Source organism: Symphodus melops, assembly GCF_947650265.1.
Source record: "Symphodus melops genome assembly, chromosome: 16".
NCBI lineage: Eukaryota > Metazoa > Chordata > Actinopteri > Labriformes > Labridae > Symphodus > Symphodus melops.
In genome coordinates this window covers 2,893,043-2,919,473 of record NC_136706.1, presented here as the reverse complement: position 1 = coordinate 2,919,473, position 26,431 = coordinate 2,893,043, and the positions used below count along the sequence as shown (strand labels likewise).

Sequence of the window (26,431 nt, the reverse complement as noted above, 5' to 3'; positions counted from 1 at the left end):
CTCTTCATTCAAATGATGCATGTGAAACAGGCGTTTTAACGAGCAGCTTTTTGCTTATTGAGTCGAAAGTTGTGCATTTAAAAAAAAAGAATATATGAGCATCTATTATAGCCTCACATCAGTGTAGATGATTCCATTACATCCACAAGCAGGTCTAAATAAAATAGGAACCCTTTTTTTATTAATACATCTAGATGGAGGAGATGCATTAGATTATTGTCGAGGGCACACATTTTAAAACGCTGAACTTCAGGTGCTTTGATAATCCAGCTCGTGACTGGCTAAAGCTGAAGCTCCCAAACGTGTTTCACTCTGTGCCGATCTCACATGCATGAAGCACAAGCCTCCCACCGCGGGCACAGTGACAGAAAAATAACCCCTAAAAACACTCGACCCTGCAGCCACACACACGAACAGCAGAGGCGAACAGCGTTGACCTACAGAGAGACACAAAGGCTGTGTCTCTCAGCACTCGCCCCTCGAGCTGAAAGGAAGAGCACACTTCCCTGATGTGTCGATTTGCAGAACTTAAAGAGTTTATGGGAAGTGGGAAATTCATCTCTTTCTTCTGTCAATTATGCAAATCTGTTCTCCAGCATTTCACACGAACTGTTTGTTATAAATAATCCGTTTTATTTATTGCAGATCTTTTCTTTCTACTTTAGTTAGGATCAATCAAAAAAAGATGTTATTAAAGATGACATTTCAAACTATAACTATTAGTAGGCTACTTAAGTCAGAAGATCATCAGATGACTTTTAGTAAAAGTTCAATAGTTCAACTGTCAAACTGATTTAAACAAAAGAAACAAGAACTGTTGAAACCTTTTGAGGAATTGGAAAAGCTTTCTGCGGTTATGTTTTTATTTTTTCCATCACAGAAACAAGAACTTAAAGAATGGATTTCACAATGAAAGTCAACAGGAGGTCAGGTCTACATCCTGTCAGCTGATTACAGAGAGGATTTACAATAAAACAACCACAGTAAATACAATCACTGATCTCCACCCTAAAGGTGCGCCGCGGAAAACTAATGTTTAACGAAATGTGCCATCACTGGGTCAAAGTTGACATAAAAACAAAACAAACAAAAAAAACTCAGTTGAATGAATTGAATTGAATGATATAAGACTTAATATCCACATCTTTATGAGAGCATAGCATGTAGACTTTGCTTGTGTCCTCGAGGAACCTAGAAAAGAGAAAATAAAGAAGCTCAAGTGATTTTTTATCATTTCAACAGCTCAGAAAGACAACGTATCACAATGTGAAATAGTACAACCAGGTGTTTTTTTTTTGTTTTTAAATAGTGTTTTGGGACAGCAGCTTACCCAATCAGAAGATGCCCTGCTCCTTTCTGCGGTCGATGTCTCTCTTTAGTTGGCAGGTGGCGCAGACCGAACAGCACGCGGTCGCCATGAAATCTTCACACATGGAGCCCTGAAAGAAACAGATCAATATAAGAAGGGGCAGCAAGGGTGAAATACACGTTTCATCATATTTAAATCTCCATCTATTGAGTCCAAATAACTTCCTGATCTGACATTGTCTCAACTTTATGACTTTATTCTGTTGAGTTTGTTCACACAAATTCATCTTTATTAACTGCAGGGGAAGATCTTCCCCGAACTGTGACTACACACACCCTGCATTTATTCCCTCTACAGTTTAAACTTTTGTTGTCAGTTTAACTTTCTTACCAACATGTTGAATTACTTCTCCACATCATGTATAAGTTTTAACTCTCTTATTTGCAATTTTTTCTTGACATTTTTCCTTTATTACTTATGATTTCAAATTTATTCTCAACATTTCAACAATATTTTTCTGCTTTTTGACCTAATTCTAATTATTGTTAAATTTAATTGTAATAATCTAAATTTTGTCTACTACATTTTTCATCTCATTTTGTTACATTCCTTTAACTATTCTGAAAATCTTAAATATTTCAACTTATTCTTCAGCTCTACAATCTTCCTCAACATTTACGTAAGTATAAACTAATGTTAGTACTATACTACACATTATTACTAAAGTAAAGAGATTGAAGTCACTCAGCTCCATATTTACTCTGCACACTTACATTGATGTTGTATTTGGTCCTGTAGACGCTGCGGATGGGCATGCCCAGTCCGCACAGGCAGCACTCGCCCATGTCACTAGCGATGGAGCAACCAAGGCACAAGTAGCAGAAATATCCATAACAACCTGATGTGGGGGGGATACATTAAGAAAACATGGAGAAAATCTTGCATGCAGATGTGGTCTTAACTTTATGTTATCAGATTTCCCAGTAAAGATGAACACTCACAGGTTCCACAGTCGTCGCAGCAATCGAGCAGGCCGGTCTGGAATTCAGAGGCTTGGTATGCTCTGGGTTGGTTTGTCACGGCCATGATCAAGCTAAATCACTGAGGAGATAAAAGCATCTTTCTTTTACTGATGTTCCTGATCACTCGTCTTTCTTTTACTTAATACTGAAGCCGAGGGACAAATTCATGGCCATTACTTCTGTATTTTCTAAGCAGATAAAAATAAAACACACATCTTTTCAAGGTCAAACAGAACAGACAAACGTTTGGTGATAATCTTACCAGATGTTTGTGAAGTCAAAGGATAGTAAGACAGGATTTCCTGGACGACAGATTGAGAGTGGCAGCAGTGTTGGGTTTTATAGGCTATTAAAGCAGGTGACTTATCTGATCGCAGCATTTATAACTGTCACTCCCATGAACTTCCAGTTACTGTATGCTCACAGACACACCTACGCCACTCCAATGAAGCCCAACCATATACTTCTCTTTACTTTTGTTACGTGGTCTTTTTCAGGAAACGCTCACACACACAAACACAAGTTCCTCAACAAAAGACTGTGTTGAAATGTATCTGTGCACCTTTGGTACGGTAGATCATATTTGATTAATTGTCAGATGTTTGCTCAAGACAAGATCAAAAGGCTTTTGTACAGTTAAAAGAGAGAAAAAAATGAACGTATATTAAACACAACAACAAAAGGAATCAAAGAAGAAACAGGAAAGCCTGGCTCCATGATAAAAGGATCTTCCTTGTTTTGCGGGGAATGAAATATTGTACTAAATGCAAACGCAAAAAGTCATCTCATGATGGGAAAACTCAACACAAAGTAAAAAGTTTAATTTACATTCTAAGCAAGTTTCACTCGTTTACTGCAAAAAGAGAAAATGAGACAAAATCTTTTTATTTGGGAACAACAGCCAGGCAAGCAGTGTTGTTGAACCACGGCTGTTTGCTATCAAATTGCTGCTGAATAAAAGGCATGCAATGCACACATTAAATGGTCATCATACAAGTGTAAGGTAAAACTCATCAAAATCAGAATTGTTCACAGAACGTTTTATTACAACACCTCTTATTAAGACACAACAATTTATGAACTAGCGTTGGAAAAACTAACTAGTTGACCTTGAATTTCCGTCGGGATCAATAAAGTATCTATCTATCTATCTATCTTGAAATTGCTTCACGACCGGGAAAAGGATTTATTGTTGTATAAATATTTTTACAACCAACAACGCTGGGATTCTGCTCTTTGGATATTGTGTCATAAATGTATAGCCGGTGAAATCAAAATCATACAAGTCGTGGGCTTGGCTCAAAGTGCGGAGCCTACCTCACCTGAATGATATTAAGGATATTAAAGTTCAGACATATCAGCAGATAAGACTCGACTCATTGGTAGAAGGGATTTGTCCACAGGAGTATAAATTAGACAGGAAGTAGGTTGCATTTGAGTATATCAGCGGTTTGTCTTATGGCCAAAGTTAATAAAGCCTCATCAGAGCAATTCAGCCAGCCGATATGATTTCTTTGACTTTTATACTCTCAGTAAATTGGTGTAAGTTTAACAGTATGTATCTATCTAAAAAAAAACCTTGGGATCAATAAAGTATCTATCTATCTATCTATCTATCTATCTATCTATCTATCTATCTATCTATCTATCTATCTATATTATAGTTTGTTGTTGAACATTTCACCTGTAGCCTGGTTATCTTCTATGCAGGCTCATGTGGCTCAGTGTTGTTGTATGAGGCCCAATCTAATTTCATTTTTAATTTTGTATACTACTGCTGCACTCAAATCATCAGCTAATCGTGCAGCTATGTGAATTTACCCTAAGTACAAACTGTATGGTTAATGAAGTATTTCTGATTCTGCTTCTCTGCCTTGAAGGTGAGACGTGAACCAAAGGAGTGTTGTGCAACAGAGTCCTGTAAGACAGATAACATTCAGCTCTGTGTCCCTAATAACTGATTATCTAATTGTCCTTATGTCCCGCAGGTGAAGCTTTGTGTGCAAAAATAACATCAAAATATACTTCTGAGACCTTTTGATGTAAAAAGGAAGTACAGTAATAACTCGGTCATATTTGTCGCGCATCTTAAAGTTTCTAATGTCTAAGATCTTAAGTGGGCCTACAAGTAACATTTAATGCATTGTATTACTTGAGGGTTTTTTTCATGGGGTCGCTGCTACTTTAACTGGAGTATCAAATCTGAATGCCTTTCCTTCCAGCTGAAACAAACAGTCGATCACATGCTTTCTGTAAACTTTCTTGAGTAATAAAGGTTATTTTGTTGACACTCCTTGTGACTCACAACAAATAAAAAGACTTTTCCATTGAATCACGTCCTCAAAGAGCAGCAGCTCAAATAAACGTGGAGTTGTGATTTTGTTTCCCTTGTAAAATCTTGTCACTGAGATGTGACGCAACCCCTCGAACTTGAAAAGCTCAGATTTAACAACACAATACATCTGAGTTAAAATGCAAACCCTGTAAAGAAGTCGAGCTCAACGGCCCACCATGCTAACTTAAACTAAACAAAAGCTAGAGTCACACCTTTGCGTAATCATTATTTGTTGCCATAGTAACCCATCACTTAAAGTGAAGTTCTTTCATACAGCTGCCTTTAGGTTGGTTTTTTTTTCGCTGATAGTGTCACGATTGCGGTTAGGAAACAGGGAAGGAGGACCCAAATGCAGAACAAACTAAAATTATTTATTTTAACCTCCAAAAATCCACAAGAAGAAAAACAAAATCCAAAAAATCCAGAGAGCAAAGAAAAACCACCTAACACTACAAAAGACATAAGACAAAGACAATGATCCGACAAGAGGGAAAGCAAACACAGAGACTATATAGACAGGGGTAATCAGACGCAGGTGAGACTAATCAGACAGGTGAGGACAATCAGGGTCAATCAAGACAGGAGGGAAACACAGAGAGGCAGGAAACCAGACAACACTGAAAACTACAAGGTAAAACATGGAACACAAGGAACTAAAGGATGTAAGAAAACAGAATCACAGGGAGAAGACATTACCGAATAAAACTGGAAACACTAAAGACTGAACAAGTAAACACCAAGAATCATTCACACAAGTAACACAGGAAACAATAGAGAAGGACACAAAGAAACACAGGAAACACTGAAGACGAGAATACAACTTAAAACTCAGGAAACACTAAAGACTGAAACTAAGAAATATACGGAACTCAAAACTCTGAAATATAACCCAAACCATGACAGATAGATCAGATTATGGCTGTGTTGTTTTGTTTCAATGGAACAAATACATGAAAATATGATCGCACACAAAAATACTTCCAATATTTGAAATCCTTGCTGTGACACCAGATGGCACTGCTTCCCAAAAAATAGAAAATAAAAGCCAAGCTGTCACCTCCTGAGGCTGCCGTGAAGGGGGAGCGTGTAATGACGAGCTCACTGTAATCATATGGGCTCCTACATAATGAGCAGCTGTAACTGGAACTCGACGAATAGGTATGATTTTCAATTTCCTACAGACTAAAGATAGACGTGGGCGAAATTACACCAAAAGCGCACAAGGTTAGTATTAAAGTCCACTCCACAGCAGAGCAGACCCCCTGAAAGACTTTCACCCAAAACTCAGCACACATTCACACGTCCAACTCTGAATTCAAAGTGTGAATGGCAAACCATAAATGTATCTGTTCATGAGCCTGAGATGTCTTTGATGTTGTTCAGGATAAATCAGGGTGAAAGTGAAATCAGACAAACTTGTACATGTTTCATTTGAGCCCCACAGCACTTTTCATAAGTTTAATTGAAGTTCTTGCCAAAAAACGTCAGAATCTTTTCTCCCTCTTGATGCTTGTTGACATTTGTAGTTGCTGGGTGATCATCTAACATAGCACACATCAGTCTTCCACACAGTAATACCAACAGTAAAGTGTAGATTGTTAAGTAGAAAGCGCTTTAACTCAGCTGAAGCCTGTTTATCATTACCATTTTGAGCTACTGTAAACACATTTCACGACATCACACGAGTACATTTGATCTTTTTTTTTTTTAAGCTGTGGATTCAACTCCAGTTAAAATTTAACATTCAAACACATTGATAATTTTAAGACATTTGATGCATTATTTGAGACCAAATACACAAAAACAAACGGTTATAAGTACAGTACAGTTGCTATTCCTTGACTTGCTCTAACATGTATGTTACACACATGATCACATGTAAAGTAAAGACTCTGAAGGACGCCCGGTCAGTCCTGGCAGATCACAATCACCCTTCGTCCGAGGAGTTGAAGTTTCCGTCCGGCTGCAGGACAATGACCCTAAGGATTCATTTGTCCCTGCTGCCATCGCCTTTTTAAATGACTAACGGTGTTATTTTTCATCTGTTTGTATCACTGCATGTATTGTCAATTGGACTTTTACTTCCTCGTGTCCTTCTGATGTTGAATGCTGATTGTTGGCTTTGTTTTTTTTCTGCTGACTGCACACCAAACTTTCCTCTCACGGGGACAACAAAAACAACCTCGAGCCTTCATCATGATGCATCAGTACTTGTCTTTGTGTACTTTATTTCACTCACGTCCATCATGATGATTTTCACGGGAGTCATGTTTTATATGTATGTATTAATGTCATGGTGCTGCTTTTATGACATGTATTGCTCATATGATTCTGTTGCCCCCTCAGGCACAATAAAGATTTTCTAATCCAGTCCAGTAATGCACTAATGGTGTAATGCAGATTTCTCCATGATTAATACTTTTGCTCACTCAGCTCCCTTGTTGAATTAAATTGATCATTAAAGAGACGTGAAAGTAATAAAAAGAAGTGGCGTATGCAAAATGGACTTAAAGTATCAACACATTTCTGGGACGTTTGTTGATGATAATGATGCTTTCATGTTGTAGACACGTGTTGCTCAAGGTGGAGCAAGCTCACCAACTACTTAATGTTGCCCAGTGGTTCCCAACTTTGGGGTCTTGTCACTCAGAACAGGCAGCAGATGAATCTGACTGGTCGTGGGATGATTGATGAGAGAGGAGAGAAGAAGAAAAAGAACACATTTTTAATGGAGACCTGCACAGCTGGAAAACGTCACGGTAAAATAAAGTACTTTTCTTCATGGAAATTTGAGTTACTTATAGACCTCCCCTACTCAAGAATCTATACTTAAAGGTACTTCATACCTTTTTATCTTTACATATTTAGATTGGTTAATTAGAAATATGTAGTAACTTTAAAGATTATATGCTAAAGGGTTACAGATTAGATGAAACAAGAATCTACGCATATGCTGTGTATTTAAAAAATTGTTTTACACACCCCTTTAAATTGTCTTGAGGGGGTAACAGCAGAACTGAGTGTGGTGTTATTTCAGGGCAGATAGACATGCGCACAGCTGATGAAGAGGCACATCTGCACTGACGTCACCCTCTGTGAAAAAGCTGCCAATTTGAAACTGTCCGGACGGGGACAGACCCGGTCTCTCTCTCTCTCTCTCTCTCTCTCTCTCTCTCTCTCTCCCTCCCTCTCTCCCTCTCTCTCTCTCTGTGCAGTGTAGTGAGGAGGAGCAGCAGCTTCAGGCCAACTTTAGCTGCTGTTTGCATGCACTTTTCTTAAAAAAGCAGAGCTGTGGCGGCTTCCTGAGGGGGCAGAACACCTCCTGCAACCTCAACTAACTTTTTAAGCCCCTCTGAGCCACAACACAAAGTCTAGATTATAAAGACGACAGATAGGCTGAAAATAGACCCTTCTGCTGGAACAGATCCAGCACTTTGAGAAGCTAAATAACTGTCTTTTTATTTTTTTTTTCCTGAGTGTGTGTGTGTGTGTGTGTGTGTGTGTGTGACAGTGTCTGGGTCTGAGCTCCTGCTCCGGTGTCTGGTCTGGAAGAGGAGACTCACATTGCAGTTTTTTAGGAGGATGGCAGAGTCCAGAAGGAGATGAAAAGAGGAGAGGAGCAGCAGAGGTTTGTGTGCGGAACTTCAGAGCTGCAGAAGCCTTTTGTCCTGAGCTCTCCCTGCACAGTTGGGCCGGATCTGACAATGAAGATGAGCGTGGTAACTATCTGCTTACTCTGAATGTAGGACAATCTCTCCCAGGTAGTTTTTATTGGCGCAATTTCGTGCTTGTGAGCGTCTGAATCCTCCCCAGACTCTATCACAAAACAGCAGTTCGCCAGTTTTGTTGCTCAGTTTTGGCACAGCGAGTGTACGCGGAGTGTTTGGGGGGGCATTTGCGTGGAAAGTTTGCTACTTTCTTTTGGAAACATTTACGCACGGGATTGCAGCGTAACAGCATGCAAAGTAACTTGAACTCATTGACAGCTTGACGCGTTGAGCTAAAACAGCACAAAAACGCATTGCAGTTGTGTCAGAGTGCTTTATTTCGATTTGTAGGTCGTCCTGTGAGGCTTGTGTTTAAAGGTACCGGTGTAATAATGCACGCGGGCCGGCTGCCAACTGTCTGGGTCAGAGTGGCCAAGTAAGTAGCGCGCTGTCTGTCTGCCTGCTGGAGAGCTGGAGTAAAAACTAAAGGACCATACACAAGAAAAAAATAGACCAAAACTGACTTCTAAAAACTTGTCACGCGTGTTTGGAGTCTGGTCACATTACCCGTCTATCACCTGAATCCACTGACGTTTGTAATATACGGTCAGTGAGTAAAAACCACACGAATGATATCATGTTTAATGCATCCATGAACATCGGGTTATAACGCATCAGTTGCGCCGTGCAGCCTCGTGTTGGTTACTCTTACTTTGAAGATACTCAGGTGTCACTCAAATGGTTGAATCTCAAATGAACAAATCAGTTCTTTGGCATGTACAGATGTGACTGAAATCTGTGATGCAGCGGGTTCGAGTTGTTCATGTGTTCAATGGAAGCCAAAAAAAAAAACCCAACCTTGCACAAAAGTGAATAACTTTAAAGATATTGAACTGTGTGTAGGATTATTAATCATTTGGTATAGATAATGTCTTCAGCTCTTGATTAATCCATTGAAGCTGCACTGATTGGACAATATATATATATATTTTTTGAATGGAGAAAGCGCCCCTGAAATCCTGATGTGATGATTTTCTGCATGTTGGGGTTTTGCACAGTTGGTCAAATAAAACAAGAAATGTGAGAAGTTCACATTTATATCTTTAAAACTTTAATGAGATTCAAAACAAAATGATTCCTCGTAAAATCTCCACTTTTGAGGTCATTGTCATTCTTTTGTTCCCAGTAAACAATGTCTTCACTAATGTTAAATAAGATACACTAGTTGACAGGTCACATAGCTGAATATTGAGCATCTTTGTATTTTGACTTGTTGGTTGGGAAAATCTTACAGTCAGAAATCAGGAGAAATGTGAGCTAATGTAATCAGCGTTCGTTTATTGTGTTGCTGGAAACACCAGCTACTTAATATTAAGGCCTAATGGCACAAAATGATCATCAATAATCCAAACAATGCAATGTTGCAAGGTGCATTCTCTTGTTTAGGAATAGATCATTGACCTTCATCTTTGCAATAAATGACACATTATGTTTAGTACCAGGAGTTAAAAGAGGCGTCTATCCTCTGATTGATCTCTCTCTCTCACAGGAATGCAGATGGATCGGTCAAGGCAAGCTTCCAATATAGAGCTTCCTGTTTGGAGTTACACCTGAGAGTGACCGTGTCTGATGGATTACGTTGTTTTCTGCGAGCTGCTGACATGAATCCAGAGGCCAGTGAGATGTGGAAGCACTCGCCCTCAGGAGAGCTCTGAGACCTTGATGAGCCTTCGAGCAACGCCAGAACTTTCAAGTGAAGGAGACGAACCGTGGACTTGTTATGGTGTGGCGTCGGACCCGTCGTGTGATTCTAGCCCGTTTGTAGCACCCTCTACCCCTCACCCCATGTCACAGCTTCCCGTGAATAATGGAAATTTTGTGGAAGACGCTGACTTGGACACTGAGCCTGGTGGTGATGGCCGCTTCTGAATTTCAAAGCGTCAACAGACTTTCACACAACTCTCAGGGTATGACAGGAGGATGGAAAGATCCTCTTTTTTTTCACCAACATATGAACCTACTCAACCAACCAACCAATCAATCAGTCAGTGTTGGCCAGGCAGATGGCTCCTCACTAATGCGTCTGGTTCTGCTCGAGTTTTCTGCCTGTCGAAGGAAGCTAATTTGCTGTATTTGTGAAGTGTTTGTTTCAGGTGGATTAATGTTTCACATGTCTTTATGTGTGAATTTAAAAAGAGTAAAGCTTAAACCTACTCTTCATGTAAAGTGCAGTAAGGTAACTTCTTTCCCAAGAAAAGCTATCTCAAAACACTTTACAAGAAGAACCAGTCTTGACTGTGCTTTTAGGAAAGCACTGGACAAAGAGTCCTAAGAAGAGACAGGCAGAAACCTTTTGAAAGATGACCAAAAATGCGATATAACCACTGAGCTAAACGGGTGTCTCAAAAGGCAGAAACCTTGTGCAGGACCACACTAGACAGGAGCTAATGTAAAATATGACTTTTTACTTCTAATAAAGCAAATATAACTGTTGCTAGTTATTGTAGCATTACCTCATCTTCTCCTTTTTCTCTCTCCTGTAAAAGAGGAGTTCCTGTCCTACCTACAGCACTACCAGCTGGCTGTCCCGGTGCGGGTGGACGAGAACGGCGAGTTCCTGAGCTACACTGTGAAGCAGCACCGGCCAGGCCGACGGAGACGGGGCGCGGTGGACCCCATGATGGGACAGCCACCGGCGTTAGAGCCGGACCCCCCGGAGTCTCGCCTCTTCTACAGACTGTCAGCCTACGGAAAGCACTTTCACTTAAACCTGACACTCAACCCCCACTTGGTGTCGAAGCATTTCACGGTGGAGTACTGGGGCAAAGAAGGGCTGGAGTGGCGTCATAATGAGGTAGAAAACTGTCACTATGTGGGATTCTTGCAAAATCAGCACAGCACAACCAGAGTGGCGCTAAGCAACTGCAAAGGCCTGGTGAGTACGAGGGGGGGACTAGAATAATACAGACATGTTTTAAGAATCATGCACAAATGTTTCATTGTGGTGTCGAAGCAACAGTAGAAATGAATGGCAGGTTTTGAGTTATGAGAACAATGATGATATGTAGCAGCGGATTTTGTGCATTTAGGAACGTCGATACAAGATTGATGCAGAGATTTTGCACTCTTGTAAAAATGCAAAGTTCCTAATAATGCTTTTTTAAATTTTTTTTAACTAAGTTCATCACACATTATGCATTATCCACTAAGTGTAACGGGCAACTTATAGCGCGGCTGGGATGCTCTGCTTCTTGAGCTGCAGTGTTGATAGTTTTGTAAAGAACCTGCATAACGGCTACACGATGACACCATGTTTAGTTCATTCCAAGAGTTGATTTCTATGTTATATTTAATCTCACAGTAGGGCACGTCAGAAGAGCGGAGACATATCCCCTAAGACATGCTCATATCAGCTCGCTGTAATTGGCCAACTGATGTATTGGTCAGGCTCTATTATGATTGCAACCGGCGAGTTCACGCTCTCTAACTGCCCTTTGAGCCACAAAGAATTCACACAGCTCACCTCAAACAAACCCCAACACTAATGTCAGATAACTAATATATGCCGAGCTGGTGGTGCTCTCATGTCAGCCAACCTTTCAGTTGCAGCGCCAAAGGATTAAACCAATTGTAGTGTGCTTAACAGAGTCTTGGCCTCGTTCCACTTGGCACGCTGCGTCTGCAGGCAGCTTGAGTGAGGTGATGCTCAAGGAGAGAAACCGCATCATCCCAGTGATTTGTTCAAGATAAGCTTTTACTTTCCATTTGCGCTTTAAATATCACCTTTTTATCCGCATGTTTTCAACGCCTTGTTAGCTGGGATCAAATTTCCTTGCGCTGATCCTTTTGTGATCTTTAAAAAAAAAAAAAAAAAAAAAGAAAGTCTGTCTAAATTGTGTACAGAGCCCCATGTGCTTTGTTTCAAAACAAACTGAACAGCACTAACAAGGCATCTAATTATCCTGTCCAATCATTTAGACCTCAAGTTTCTTGTGCACAGGCCGTGTGACTGTCCGGCTTCTCTTTGCTTATTAAGACACTGGAAGAAGTTTTAATATCCCTCCTCTGTTCAGAATAACTCTAAAGAAGGGAAAAACAAGCCCTGCTTCTTATTGGCAAATGTAATCATGTGGAGAAAACATTTAGCCAAATGTGTTGGCAAGACCTACACGGAGTATCATAAATTGAATTAGTGTTTGCCCTTTTTTTCTTTCAGCACCAAAAATGGGCAAAAACAGTGTCTGTGCTTTAATGTAATCAGCTGTCTGGACGGTTTGAGACCTTGACATCACACACTGTTCAAATATTGAATATTGTTATTCGCTTCCATTGTACGTTTTCACAGAGCCAAGCCAGTGCTTTAGACACACTCAGTTTGACTGAATTTATGCTCTGTAGGGGGCGCTGAAGAGCAGAGAACGCTGTGTTTTTAATGAAGGACTTGATGAACTTGATCATTTGGGGTTCTTAAATTTAACTGCAGACAGCATGATGACACGATGAGAGGATTTACTGTATTTCCCCAAGTTTAAAAAAAAAAAAGCTTTCTGTTTAAATAGTCTTTTTTTTCAGCACATACACTTCAGTTAGCATCACGTTCACAACAGCGACTTTCCTTCAGTCTTCTAGTTTCTCCATATTTACGAAGAAGAGTTTTCTGGAATCAAGGACAAGCCTTACTTTTTTACGCTGAAATACACTAAAGATTTTTGCGTCAATGAGTTCTAGCTTTGTGTTAATTTGTGTCTAATTGTGTTTTTCCATTTACCTTGCAATGCATCCCCTGTAACTTAAGCACACCAGCACAAGCAAACTGCTCTGATTATAAAAGGAGTATTGCTCCTAATGGAAAGAAATTGAACGATTAATCAGGGAAACAAAAATCTCCTGATTTGAGTTTTTTAGGATTCATTTTATTGCAGTGCTTGTTTGTGTTTCTAACTTGTTTCTTTCTTTAATTGATTGTCTCCCCCCCCAAAAAAAACAAAAAAAAAACAAGCATGGTGTGATAACAACAGAGGACGAGCAGTATTTGATAGAGCCATTAAAGAACATCTCCTCCACCACCTCCAGTGAATGGAACCTGGAAGAAGCACAGCAACATGTTATTTATAAAATGTCTTCCATTCCCTCTCCGCAAGAGCAAAGCCAGGAGTTCAGCTGTGGCATTTCAGGTTGGTGAACCTCCATCTGGGTTGGACTCTGTGTGGGTGGGACTGACGTAAAGGAATAACTATACATAGCAGGTTAGAGGAAGTGCTGGTTTGGTTCTAGGCCCAGGTTCTGGTAGGCATGACCGGACCTCTTGTGCGCTAAAGTTGCTCCTGGCCTGGACACCTTTCAACCTGTAAGAAAAAGTCCTCTTTATGTTTCATAAAAGGCCTTTCAGTGCATAAAGTGCTTTTGGCTCAGACTTTTATAGAAGCACAAATCCTATTTATAGAACCAACAATCATGTTCAGAATTTAGAATTCAAACGGCTGCACCAAACGTCTGCACAGATATGACGAATTGAAAAGAAAAAGAACCAGGTGGATATTTAGGTATTTGGGCCAAGGACTTATAAGAAACGGCAAAGGCTGTCATCGCCAGGAAGCTAGCAAGCCCTAACATGTACCATCTTATAGCTTTTTCCCAGAGCATCTGGGTCATAAAGCATCGGCTTTAAGCTGCAGGGTTCAAAGGGCCAGATTCTTTATGCATGTGCATCTACTACACAAACTGGCTCTATTTCAAACAGATCAACATTCAGACTGTTTAATAATTCACTCTAACCTGCCTGTGCCTCCCTTTTGTTCACAGACCTCATAAAAAGCAGTGCACCTTGCCAGTCCAGCACCCCCTCTCCTGCCCACTCGTCCCCTGCACACAAAAACATCATCGAGCAGTCAAACAGCACCCACAGACAGAGGCGCTCGGTTAGCAGTGAACGCTTCGTGGAGACGCTTGTGGTCGCTGATAAAATGATGGTCGGTTACCACGGACGGAAAGACATTGAGCACTACATCTTGTCTGTAATGAATATTGTAAGTTTGATCCTACTTTTTGGTCATTTATTAGTCATCTACTCCAACATTTAACAGACATGGTTGCTGGTTTTTGTCATGTGGCTTGTGGCTTCGTTGTCTGAGAAAAGATGTTGTAATATGTGGACACAATTTGTCTGACTTTGTGTCTTTTCTTCTTTTCTGGAGGTCAGGTTGCCAAACTTTACCGTGATTCCAGTCTAGGAAATGTTGTGAACATTATTGTGACCCGCTTGATTGTTCTCACTGAAGATCAGGTAAAAAAAAAGACCCTTCTGTTTCTACCCCAAAACTTTATTTCTCTATTTTTCATCTATGTCCACTTAACTTGTCCTATCCATGCAGTACCATTGTAGCTCTGACTAGCCTGAGCCTTTTTATAGTTTCCGCACCCTCACCTGCTGTCAGTGTATAACCGATATGCTTGGCGTGAGTGCACTGCAGTATTTTATGTGATTACCTTACTTGAAGGAGACTATTCACCATATGGCCACCACTTCAGATGAAAGATATGCTGAGGCATCTCCCCTCGGGGAGCCTCAATTGAGGATTTTTACATGCACGGTACATGTGTATGTATGCGTGATGGGAGAAACAGAGTACCTAGCTAGCATCTGTTTTTTTCTCTCCAAAGGGCTCATAGCGGGTCTTCACTTAGCAGCAGATCCAAAAAACAAGTTTTCGTGCTAGGTGGAGCCACACTTTGATCCAATAGGAAGGCCATTTATCATCTCTTGTTTTGGATACACTGAATATAAAATAAAGTTACAAAAAACTACATTTTAATGGCGAAAGTGAGTCACTGACGGGCTGTTGAGTTGTTCAGTGTTGTTCTGTAGTTAATCATCGGGCAAGCTGAAATCAGCACTGCATCACAGGCTTGAAAGTGCTTTCATCCATTAAAGTAGATGCATTTTACAGACTCTGTAACAAACACTCCAACCTCTACCACGTCTCATGCTTTTCAGAAGAAAAATGCAAAAGCTTGTTTTACTCCTCCTGCACATAAATGGGTTTACCTTTACTACGACAGCCTCCTCTCTTAAATCAAAAACAAACGTTTCCCTTTTCCAGCAACTTGTCTTTTAATCTCAGAAAGGCCTCCTCCAAATAATTCATCAAGATAATCTTCTCAGTTTGGCAGCTCACTAGTTAGCATTGTCAGTGCCTGACATTCAGTTCAATGTCACGGTTATTCTGCATCTTAAGACAGTAGAAGAAAGTCAAGAATAGCATTAAAATAGAAGAGTAAAACATTGAACAGAGGAACCTGGGTGTTATTGATCCAGAATTGGACTTACATTACTAAATACACTAAATGTCTAACCACTTGGCCAGGTGCACTGTAAAATTAGTTTGGATAATTTAAGTTTAGAAATGTGTTTCAAGTACATTACTGTAATGTACATAAATAAAATCGTATTGTGCAGCACCATATGGTTTTGTTTTGTATTATTGGTTCAAGATTCACTGTGCTGCACGTGTGTTGTGTGTTTTTTGCAGCCTAACCTGGAGATTAACCACCATGCTGACAAGTCTCTGGACAGTTTCTGCAAATGGCAGAAGTCCATCCTGTCTCATCACAGCGATGGAAACAGCATTCCTGAAAATGGGATGGCTCACCATGACAACGCTGTCCTAATCACCCGGTAAGTGTGACTAACATCTACAGGTATAGAAGCACGAGGGTTGCAGGTTATTTTTTCAGTGCTGTCAGAGTTAAAAAGCTGTGCAGACAAAGTTCAGCATCAGGCTGTGTCGTTGTGCTTGTTTGCTCTTAGAGTTGGCCAGTGGCTCAGGTATTAAAGCCTTTAAATTTCCAGTTCTTTGCACAGGCACTACCTGTTACTCTTAAAGCTGATGGGAAAAAAGACCTCAGTTCTGACAAGAAAAACATGCTGTGTCGGACGTACTGTACCTGTCACTCTGCAATTTATGTCAGGGGTGTTACCATAAAACAGCAAAACTCTGTCATTACCGAGAATAGGCTTTATTGTTGCCAGAAATGTTTTGGCCACACAAACAGCAGCTTAAGTATATATTCTACTACTGGTTTTCTCTTGAAAGTGGATGATGTTTAGTGATTGAGATAGGCTGAAGCCAAACTTTCTTAACTTTCTGGCTCTGCATAGAAACACTTTTTTATCATCTGTGTGCTCACGCTTGTTGTCTGTCGATTGATATTTTCCAGCTCCTTTTGATCCTGCTTTTATTGTTAGTTACAGCTGCAACAACCACCAATACCAAGGGCTGCTTAGTCTTATTTGAATTGGTGATTAAGTTTATCTCTGTACATGTAATTTTTGGTGTTTGAGGCAGATTATACATTTAACAACCAACACTTCACAGGAATTTGTATATGTAAAAAATGCTGTTTTTCCAGAAATTAGAGTGCACCCTGAGAAAGGGTTACTATTTGTTGTTCATATTTAGCTAATTCCAATTTTGCCATTCACCTCAACACTGAAGCACAAATACTTGTTGACAATATAAATATTATATTGAAATTGAGACTATTTCTCAAAGGAAGCTAAATTTATTCATGCAGTTTATCCCTGTGTCAATTAGTAGGAGTCAGTCGGAACATTTAATTGAAAAGAGTCTCTATTCCCGTCATCGTTCAAGAGACCTTCGCAGCACTGCTGCTTCTTTGTCCGTCTCTGCCTCGACGAGCAATATATTTTGCGCTGTCTTGTTTTTAATGTGGCCTGTCACGTTCCAAAAAAAGACACTGAAGGAAATTAGGAAAATAAATCCAAACAGACTATCCAAAACAAGGTCAAAATTGTAACTCGCTGGTCTGGAGCTCTCTTCTGGTGAGAAGGGAGAAAGAGAGAGAGGAAGTGAAAGGGGGGATGAGAAAGACAAGGGTGAGGGAAGGAGAGTGAAATTTAATTTGCGGTGCCCTTGGTTTTAATAGATTAAAAGCTCCAGGAACGATTGGATCATTTATTTGAAATGTATGATGTGTTTCTTAAAGCACTGGGACTAAGAGTGCCCTGGCCCTTTGTTCTATTGGATTACCTGTAGCCTACAGTATGTGAGTTACGGGGGTTACCGGTAGGGAGGCAGCATGAGTTTAACCTTTTGCTGCACTCAAGTTCATGTCTGAGCACCGTGTGCTGGCTTGGGTTCACATTTTGCAACATGCTTTTTCTATACATTGAGCAAAGTAATAGGTGTTTTACACTTCTGAAACCTTCATGGCTTAATGGTAAAGGCGGGAGGCCAAGTGTTTTCTAATAGGATGATGCCATACTGCTCAAGTTGCAACTATGGACAGGATGAATAAAAAAAAAAAGACAACCTCCTGATTTATTAAGTAGGCTAACTGGAAATTGTTAAGTAAAAATTCAGAAGGACATTGGACCATATTCATAAAACACATTTAATAACCATTAGCTACAGTAAGCAAACAAGCTTATGACTGCAGGAAGCCAGCTTTAGCTACCTGCTAGCCAGTTGTGAAACATTATACAAAAGGAAAGGTGAAAACTTACAAATGGTAATAATATAATGTGACTAAAATGTAAATAATGGTAACTAACATTTAATATAATAAGTAGCCATCCAAAAAACAAAACTGTTGGCTCTCTAATATTACCTTAAACTAGCTTAAAGCTGTAATGCTAATGAACTGCCTTGTTGCTGAAATCCTCATCTTACACAGCAACAAATGTCAGCAAACAAACACCGACGCCATCATTTGATGACATAAAGTTGTAATTGTCTTGCTAAGGTAAATGCTAGCCAGTCAACAGAAAAGCAAGCTAACAGTTACTTTGGACAGTGATTGGTTGACTACTAATGCTAAAAAGTATGAAACGTTATTTTACCCTTGAAAAGGAAAGGCTGGTTATCAAACTGGATTCTTACATTGCCTTTAAAGTTGCTTGTCAATGAATAAGTGTTGAAATGAAAAGAATGTGGGTTATGAGTTTAGGCTTATGTGGTTTTTTTGGGGGTTTTTTTGTAGTCTACAATGTTACTGCAACATTTGAATGTTAGCATCCAGCTATCCCAAGCTGAAACATCTTCTTAATAATGTAGCACAATACAAGTATGAAAGTTAATTTTAGATAGATCTGTAACATCAAAAATCAAATGGTATTGTTTGCTTGTGGTCTGATGGTTGACCGTTGACTTCAGGAGGTAATATTAGCTAATTGGTTAACAAATAGGTTGCCGTAAAGTGAAATATTCTTTCATGCAACTAGAGCCATTTGAATAATGCAAAAACACGTTAATTTGACTCGTGTTTCTCCCCTTTAGGTACGACATCTGCACCTACAAGAACAAACCCTGCGGTACCTTAGGTGAGTAAAAGAACAGTGAGATGTAGGCTAGGCTACAGGCTAAGATGGTCCTCTTAGCTGTTGATTATACTATAATTATTTTAAGATTTTATTCTTCTCTCTTTACTCCTCTGGAGTGATTTTAAAGTTCAGGTTTGGCCTTCAGCGTGTCCTCAGACAAACCTTATTTAGCAACCTTCACAAGTGTCCTTTAGAGAAACACCAGACGGCTCCCGTGAGACATAATGAGAAGGATGTTTTCACTTGTGCTATTACTTTAGTTCCTCAGTGACTCCCCCTCTAGTCAGTGGAGGCCACGAGCCGTGAACTTGGGACAGGACAGCAGTGGTCACGTACAGTTTATAAACCTGCCCTGTGTCGCTCTACCTTGGCTCTGACTTCAGCTTTTCTGAGGTGTTTACACTCCCTCAGGGATTTGTCAGAGAAAGGGGAAAAGGTATGAGTTGGTGAGAAGCCGAGGAGGTGGGGTGACAAAAGGAGAAGATGGGGAAGAAAGAGGGGGATTTGAAAGGTAAATGGAAGGGAAAAGGACAATTAAAGGGAGTGTTAGAGTATGCAGGAGAGAGATTCACTGATAGGCCTGTTGTGGCTGTATTGGGGGTGGAAAAAGGACAGCAAACAGTGGTAGAGACCCTGTCCCTCCTCCTGCAGACTCACTCAAAGCCTCCTACCAACCCAGCCCTCCTCTCCCCATCTTATCTGTGTCAAGGCCCCGCAGGCACCACAGTATATCTTGGAGGTAATATTGTGACTTCAGGGGGTGGTTTGACAGATTGACCGCATTCGTCACATTCCCCGGTCGCTTTAATTGCCCTGGCATCTGCTTGGCTTCCTCATTGTCTCAACCCTCTTTTCCTCCTCCCCCCTCCTCTGCTCCTCTCCTCCCTCTCCTCTTTGGGGATCACGCTCCCGGGTCAGATCGCTGGCCTTTAGGGTCGCCTAGTAATCACGGGGCTGGAGATAATACACAGTCCTGCCCGGTGTTAAGAAAACATCATGCACACACACTTTACTCTCTCTGACACACACACACACAGACACACACATTCTTAAACTAATCGTAGAGTAGCCACCCTCCTTCCTTTCCCTCCCTCTCCTTCTTTCTTCACCTTCAGGCTCCCTCTTTCCCTGCAGTCATGGCTTTGGTGGCCTCCTGATTTGCGAGTCTATTCTTGTTTAGCCTCTTAGTGAAGAGGATACAAAAGCCGTGCTGCCACTTAGCACGGAGTTCCTGCAAGAAAATGTGAAGCTGCACTGACCATCCAAAAGACGATGATTAACACAGGTTACTTAGCCTAAACGTGCTGATGCAGGTGTTTTAAAATCTTAAGGTATGTTCAACTTTTAACCCAGAGCCCCTAAACTCTATTGACTCAAGTGGAAATTAGAGAATTCATGTCTTGTGATCAGTGTAAAGGGTCGGTCTTCCGAAATTAAGGAGTCATCACTCACAGCTCATTGTCTGCATTTTACGTTGTTGTGATCTTAGCCTCATCCTAAAGAAACAATTTCCATCACATCATTGCTTGTTTATAAGTTGACCACCGTCTATTTTCATGGATTAAAGTTGCATTTTTTCTTCTGCAACACTTTAATGGTACACAGCTGGAGAATTAGCAACACAAACTATTAATCCTAATGCGCCTTTCTCTTTAAAATCAAGATGACAATGGTGGATGAATGAGTCAATCAATTCTTTCAGTCATTGCTTTCACATTTCTAATCAGAATTTAATTAGCTGAATTTTATTTACATTTATCCATTCTTAAAATTTTGTGTTGTCACCAGATTTTTACGTTTTAATTCCATATATATTGCTGGGTTTCCCGTTATTACGAGTACATTTCTTGTGATGCCAAGAAAATAACTAAAGTTATATTGTCATCACAGGAAAACAAGTGTTGCTATCCTGAGAATAACTAACTAGTAACTATGAATAAGTCAAAAATGGAAAAAAAAGTACTTATAATCACAGGAAAACAGATAAATACATGAATACATGTCCCCTAAGGGATTTAGTAACTAGTACATCAGAGGATACGGTGAAAATAGTATGAATGTGCTGCTTTAAGGGAAAGGAGCAACACCAAATGAACGTACAAAAGTTGATTCAAAAATTAAATCTGTGTGGAACTTCATCAAGAAAAAAGGGAGGGACATAATGTAAAGAATCTTTATTGCACCTCTTCATTTCCTCAGCCTCAATATATTTAAAGTCTTTCACTAATTTGTATGGAACACATTCAGTGTGGCCTCTCCTTCTCTCTCTCTCTCACACACACACACACACACACACACACACACACACACTCACACACACCTGCTTTGTGCTGTCATACGATCCACTCTGCAGTCACCTGTAGATGTAATCTGTGAAGAATTGCCTCCTGTCTCCCTATCTGACCTGTCAGCCTTTAGGAAAAACGGACCTGCGACACCTGGATTGTGGAGAGGTTTTAACTTTTAAACTCCCTCCTCTCCCTTTTCACTCGTTCTCCCGGGCTGGAGTTCTGAAATGAGGAAAACATCTATATTCTCTGACAGGTTTCTGCTGGGGTACAGCGTTGGTAAGGGGGTTCTTATATTCCCCTCCTTGGCTTGCTTTGTAGGCGATCCCTTGTTACATGAATTGAAATGTATAAATCTAACTCTGTCTAGACATTTTCCAGCCGACTCCGTATAGTGTGCAAGGAATAAATAAAAAAGGATGTCTCGCCGGGGATGCTGAACTTAACTCCCCATGGTGACAAGGAGATCATATGTGTGGAATCCTAACTTTATGACCATGAATCCTAAGAATGCCTCGTGTTGACTCTGTGTTTGTATGTTTTTCTGGTGTGTGTGCGTGTGTGTGTCCAGGCTTGGCCTCGGTAGCTGGAATGTGCGAGCCTGAGAGAAGCTGCAGCATCAATGAAGACATCGGCCTCGGTTCTGCTTTCACCATCGCACACGAAATCGGCCACAAGTGAGTTTTAAGACTTTTAGGATCCTAATATAAAATATAAAATGTGACTTTACACTGATGCAAGTAGCAGATAAAGTCAGAGTTCCTCATGGAAGAACGACACACTCATACTTAAAGATGCCCTTCAGACTCTTATAAGACCCCAGATGGTGCTTTCACACTTGCACAAAACTTGCCCCAAGTTTGCCTTAAAGTTTTTCTTTAAGCACTTCATGTGTGAACTCAAGCAGCCAAGTTTTTTCACTCCGACTTAACTCGGAATTGTTTCCGCCAACTATCTTGTAAATGCTCTGCATGAGGTTGTGATTAACGCAGCAGGAAATATTCAGCACAATTCACTGCAACTGGTTGGAGGGTGTGATTACGTTTATATCTATGTGACCTGCAAACAACCAAAGAATGTGGGCACGCATCCGGTGCGATCTCAGCGGGGAAAAAAAGAAAAAAGCACCTCTAGGAGTAGCTTTGTTTTGTTAGCTAACAGCACACTATGTGATTGTCTGCGCACAAAAGTAAAATGACAACAAGTCCACAGATAGAACTGTCATCATACTAACGGTGTGATTGATTGAATCACACGAAAAGAGGAGCAAGTGGCTAATTAACATTATAGTTACAGCTTTAATGTATGGTTGATGCACGTTGATGCAGCAATGTTGGATTCTTACTATGGCAACTGAATTTTCTCCGACTTTCCGACTAGTAAATACGATTTCAGGGGACGTTCCATTTGACACTTCCTCCTGGGAACTGGTAATTTCCCACTTCCCAGTTCAACTGGAACGCAGCATAAAGATCCCATTCTAGCGTTGGACTTCGTCCCTGATTTCTACATTGTTCTTTATGTTGACCTTAATCTTAATCGCTCTCAGCCAGTGTCTGTTATGCAGCCGCCTCGTCTGTGTGCTTTCGTACAGGTGTCTGGTGCGTGCATACGGTTACTTTTCACAGGAAGTATATGCACTCTGCATATAGTTGGTTTCATCCTGAGGTGAACATATGCGGTTTTGGTGAATTCAATAACAGTCAGTATGAAATCTCATCTGCAGCCTTTATTCCATAGTCACTGAAGCTTGGAGGTTGAATCCAGTCATTAGAGATCAAAATGCGAAGGTTCACGTCATGTCAAACTTTCTGGTGTTAAAGTCAAGTTATGAGTCTTCTGACGGTTTAACGTGACTCGCATGTGTTTTTTTTTCTCGACTCTGTGCTCTGATAATTGCTCTTAAATGGACATTTCTTTCTCCTTGCATTGACCAGACGTTCCGTCTCTCCCTCTGCAGACGCTCTTGAGCTGTATCGCCACATATTTCCTCACGCAAATGTCATCGTCCACATACCTCGGACTCTTTCTTCCTGAATATAAAGCAAAAATAATGATGATGTATTAGTCTATGCATCACTCTCGGGAGAGTTCAGCAAGATGGTGATTTCCTTTATTATGTCTCGTGTCTGCTTCTGTTGTGGGGCAGTTGTAAAAATAGTCCCTGCTTCAAGAGGATGTATAAAAAAAACACACTGCAGCGGGCAGGCTGATTTATTTCAGGAGTAGGGTAAAATGTCATAAACGCCGGCCCTAGAAAAACAGGTTGAGTCTGTGCGATGTGGTCGGGTTTGTTATATGCATTAGACCTGATTTGTGCTGCTGCACTGAAAGGAAAAGTAAGCTTTGACATCCTGCTGTAAAGTGAGAGTTTTTCTCAAATGATATCCAGACAGATAAGCTCTTTAAAAAAAAAAAAAAATTGTTAAAAAGATTTATTTGCAGCCCTCAGTGTGAGATAAATTCTTTTTAGAGCCCAGAGCCTCAGGTCGAGGTTTTGGGTCTCTTTCTGTTTGATGCTCCCGTCTGCAGTGACTCTCCCTGCCGGCCTGCTCAGACCTGCAGGCGGTGATTGACAGGCAGGCATCAGAGTGGTGATTAGAACTTTTTGTCGTTCCTGCCGTGCCCCAGACAGGGTTTGACTTCTGACCCCGGGCTCTCCTCAACACAGCTGTTTCAGAGCCACAGAGCTGCACGTTTACAGCCAGGGCCACTGAGAGAGACATCATCCAGCCGACAACCTGAAGGACGGTCCACTCTCAGCCCGCTGAGCCCGGCTAATCCACCAAAACAGTGGGATGCTTTTAGACGAGGCTCAGAATTCAAAGCTTGCTTTAAGTCCTACTCCAGCGGGGGTTTCTAACTAGATTGTTGAACAAGCATAGCATTGACCAAATGCAAAAGTAACATTCACACATTTTATTTACAGGCACTTCATTGCAAGTTCTTAGAGAGGTCAAATTTTAACGGAAAGTTTGAGCGTGACATCCCTTATAAACGTTGAGGCGCAGTTACCACCAACTCTCTTCAGACTGTAATATTTCAGAATATTACTTTACTTTCTCAAATCGGCAAAGTCCGACTTTTGATGAAGTTTTATTTTCAGGCTGGCAGGAGGAACATGTGTGCGTTCTCAGATGCAACCCACCCTGAGTTTAATGGATGTGTAAATTAGGGTTTGAAGATGACACTGCTCACTCAGTTTTTGCACTTGTTTGAATTTATGTGTTAAGATTATTTCTGCGTTTCATTTTTTTATTCTTTTTTTGCCTTGTCAAAATTCCCACCTGTAAAGTAGGGGCTGAATAGATCAACTTGATTTCATATTATTATCTTTATTGTCCGACAATAACTTGGAAATATATGAGCTATCATAACAAAAAAAAGTCAATAAACTGTTGCATTTGAATGTCTTTCAGTTTTGGGATGAACCATGATGGGATCGGGAATTCCTGCGGTACCAAAGGCCACGAGACGGCCAAACTGATGGCCGCTCACATTACAGCCAACACCAATCCTTTCTCCTGGTCCGCCTGCAGTAAAGACTACATCACCAGCTTCCTCGAGTAAGTGGATGATGGTTGTTCCCTGTGGGGATGTCTGTGTGTGTGTGTGTGTGTGTGTGTGTGTGTCTGTGTGTGTGTGTGTGTGTGTGTGTGTGTGTGCAGGAAAGAAAAGGTTTATGCCTGTTTTCCAGCTCACTTGCAGCCTCCTTACAGCTTCAGTCTGGCTCTTGTGGCTGACTTGTACGGTAGTCCTTCCTCATTTTTATACACAACCATTTCATCACTGAGGCTGCTGCCAGACCTCCTTGTGGCTGTGTTTGATAGCTGGGTGCCTTCCACCCTTGCATCCTCACACCACAAGGCGGGTGATGTTCGAGCTCCTGTGGTGCTCCGTGGTGATGTGTCGGCCAGCTGCCTTCAACCACTGCTCTGTGGATCGGTCCTAGAAGACAAAAACCTGGAGAGCACAAATAAACTGTGGGGGGAAATGGTGAGATGTGGCAGAATGAGGGATTGCTAGCCGAATCATGCCAGCCTGGCATGGTTAAAAAAATTGCATAGAAGGCCAGAAGAACATCTGGAGCTGCTGGTCTTCAGAATGGGCCAGACAAAGACTCTTAATTTCTCTGAGCCGCTTTTACCAATGACAACACGCCTTTACTTATTTCAGGGGTCTGAATGACTAAGGCCCAGTGTCCACCTCACTCTTTTTATCTGAGCGCCAGCGTCTTTTTTTAAAGACGCTTTCAATGAGAAGAGAGCATTTGCAGCAGAAAGCCGCCGCCTGGAGAAAAAGCGCAGCGCCTTTCCTTCCGCCTCTTTTTCTTGTGCGGTTGAAAATCTTCTAACTTTTCAGAAAGGTGGTTTTGTCATCACGTCTTGTACCCACATGCTCTTCGCTCCGTGTGTGATCGGGGAAATAAATGATCTCAAATATAAAACGTGCAGTTTAAAAGTAACGGAGCGTTGTCGGTCATGCAGCGGGCCGTTGTCATAGAAACAGGACAGACGTGCAGCTCTTTTCTTCTTAGCGCACAAACACTTCATGTGAGCACTTCGTGATGGTCACGGGGGCCTAAGTGCATTGTGTAAGCTGCTTCTACCTGCAGCGGTGAAACTTCTTCTCATGTGCTCACCAGCCACCAGTCATAAACTCGCCCTTTTTGTTTCTCAACAAGACGAGGTTTGAGGTTTTCTTTTTTTTTTTTGTTTAAAAAAAAAAGCTGCCTGTCACTGCTGCAAATAGGGTTAATAAGAGCTTTGAGAGACAACAAAGGCAGAAACGCTGCAAAACATCAAACAATTTATGCTAAAAATAACCTTTTAAGATCCAGTTTGAAAGGCCGAGCTGGTTGTGGTTTTGACTCATTCACATTAAACATAGTTACTGCATCCATTGAAGATATTGATTTAAGCAGATTTAAAAGCACCGTGACTCACTCAGAGCTGTCTGAGGCATGTTATTTCTCTTTCTGGTTCTCGTGCCACGTTTGTCCTCGTGATCTACTGAGTCAACGAGGCTTTTTATAACAATTGTTCCTTTTCCATTTATTCCATCAAGAGCAAGAATCGTTGACGTCAGCGCGTAATCGTTTTAAGAAGTACAAAGACAACTGGCAGCGTGTTTCCCTTCTGCTGGAACAATTGCTATTTTCTACACAATGAAACTGTTTCCCAACAGTGGCACAGCCCACCCAGGGTCCCAGTCATGTCTCAGTAATGTCAGATATGTTTTTTCTTTCAGACCACTGGGACTGTTAACTTCATTGTTTTTTTTATTTTTCATTTATTTATTTTTTTTAAAAAAAAGGGGGAATTCCACCAATTTTGCACATCAAAGTATGTTTACAGGTCAGGAGAAGACCAGACCTCTGTAGCCATGCCATGAGGCTTTGCACCCCCCAGGACATGTTAGCCACTGC

General features: G+C 40.9%; 2 protein-coding genes across 2 annotated transcripts in view; one reads left to right on the top strand and one right to left on the bottom strand.

Moving 5' to 3' along the window:
- Nucleotides 1-671: 671 nt before the first annotated feature.
- On the bottom strand, nucleotides 672-2,709 carry LOC306837367 (placenta-specific gene 8 protein-like). The gene is made up of 5 exons (XM_079365015.1): nucleotides 2,594-2,709; nucleotides 2,311-2,410; nucleotides 2,083-2,207; nucleotides 1,331-1,439; nucleotides 672-1,191 (listed from the first exon to the last, which is right to left on the bottom strand). The coding sequence occupies exons 2-4, from the start codon at nucleotides 2,393-2,395 to the stop codon at nucleotides 1,335-1,337; spliced, it is 315 nt and encodes a 104-aa protein (XP_079221141.1). The 5' UTR covers nucleotides 2,396-2,410; nucleotides 2,594-2,709; the 3' UTR covers nucleotides 672-1,191; nucleotides 1,331-1,334.
- A 5,454-nt stretch (nucleotides 2,710-8,163) lies between these two features.
- The window catches only part of adamts6 (ADAM metallopeptidase with thrombospondin type 1 motif, 6), a 57,956-nt gene continuing 39,688 nt past the window's right edge, over nucleotides 8,164-26,431 (top strand). Inside the window, exons 1-10 of the mRNA XM_079363824.1 lie at nucleotides 8,164-8,385; nucleotides 9,923-10,340; nucleotides 10,920-11,308; nucleotides 13,373-13,547; nucleotides 14,176-14,399; nucleotides 14,573-14,656; nucleotides 15,903-16,048; nucleotides 18,672-18,715; nucleotides 21,575-21,680; nucleotides 24,423-24,569. Of these exons, the coding sequence (XP_079219950.1) occupies nucleotides 10,241-10,340; nucleotides 10,920-11,308; nucleotides 13,373-13,547; nucleotides 14,176-14,399; nucleotides 14,573-14,656; nucleotides 15,903-16,048; nucleotides 18,672-18,715; nucleotides 21,575-21,680; nucleotides 24,423-24,569 (1,415 nt within the window). The 5' untranslated portion in view covers nucleotides 8,164-8,385; nucleotides 9,923-10,240. The remainder of the gene's footprint in view (nucleotides 8,386-9,922; nucleotides 10,341-10,919; nucleotides 11,309-13,372; nucleotides 13,548-14,175; nucleotides 14,400-14,572; nucleotides 14,657-15,902; nucleotides 16,049-18,671; nucleotides 18,716-21,574; nucleotides 21,681-24,422; nucleotides 24,570-26,431) is intronic.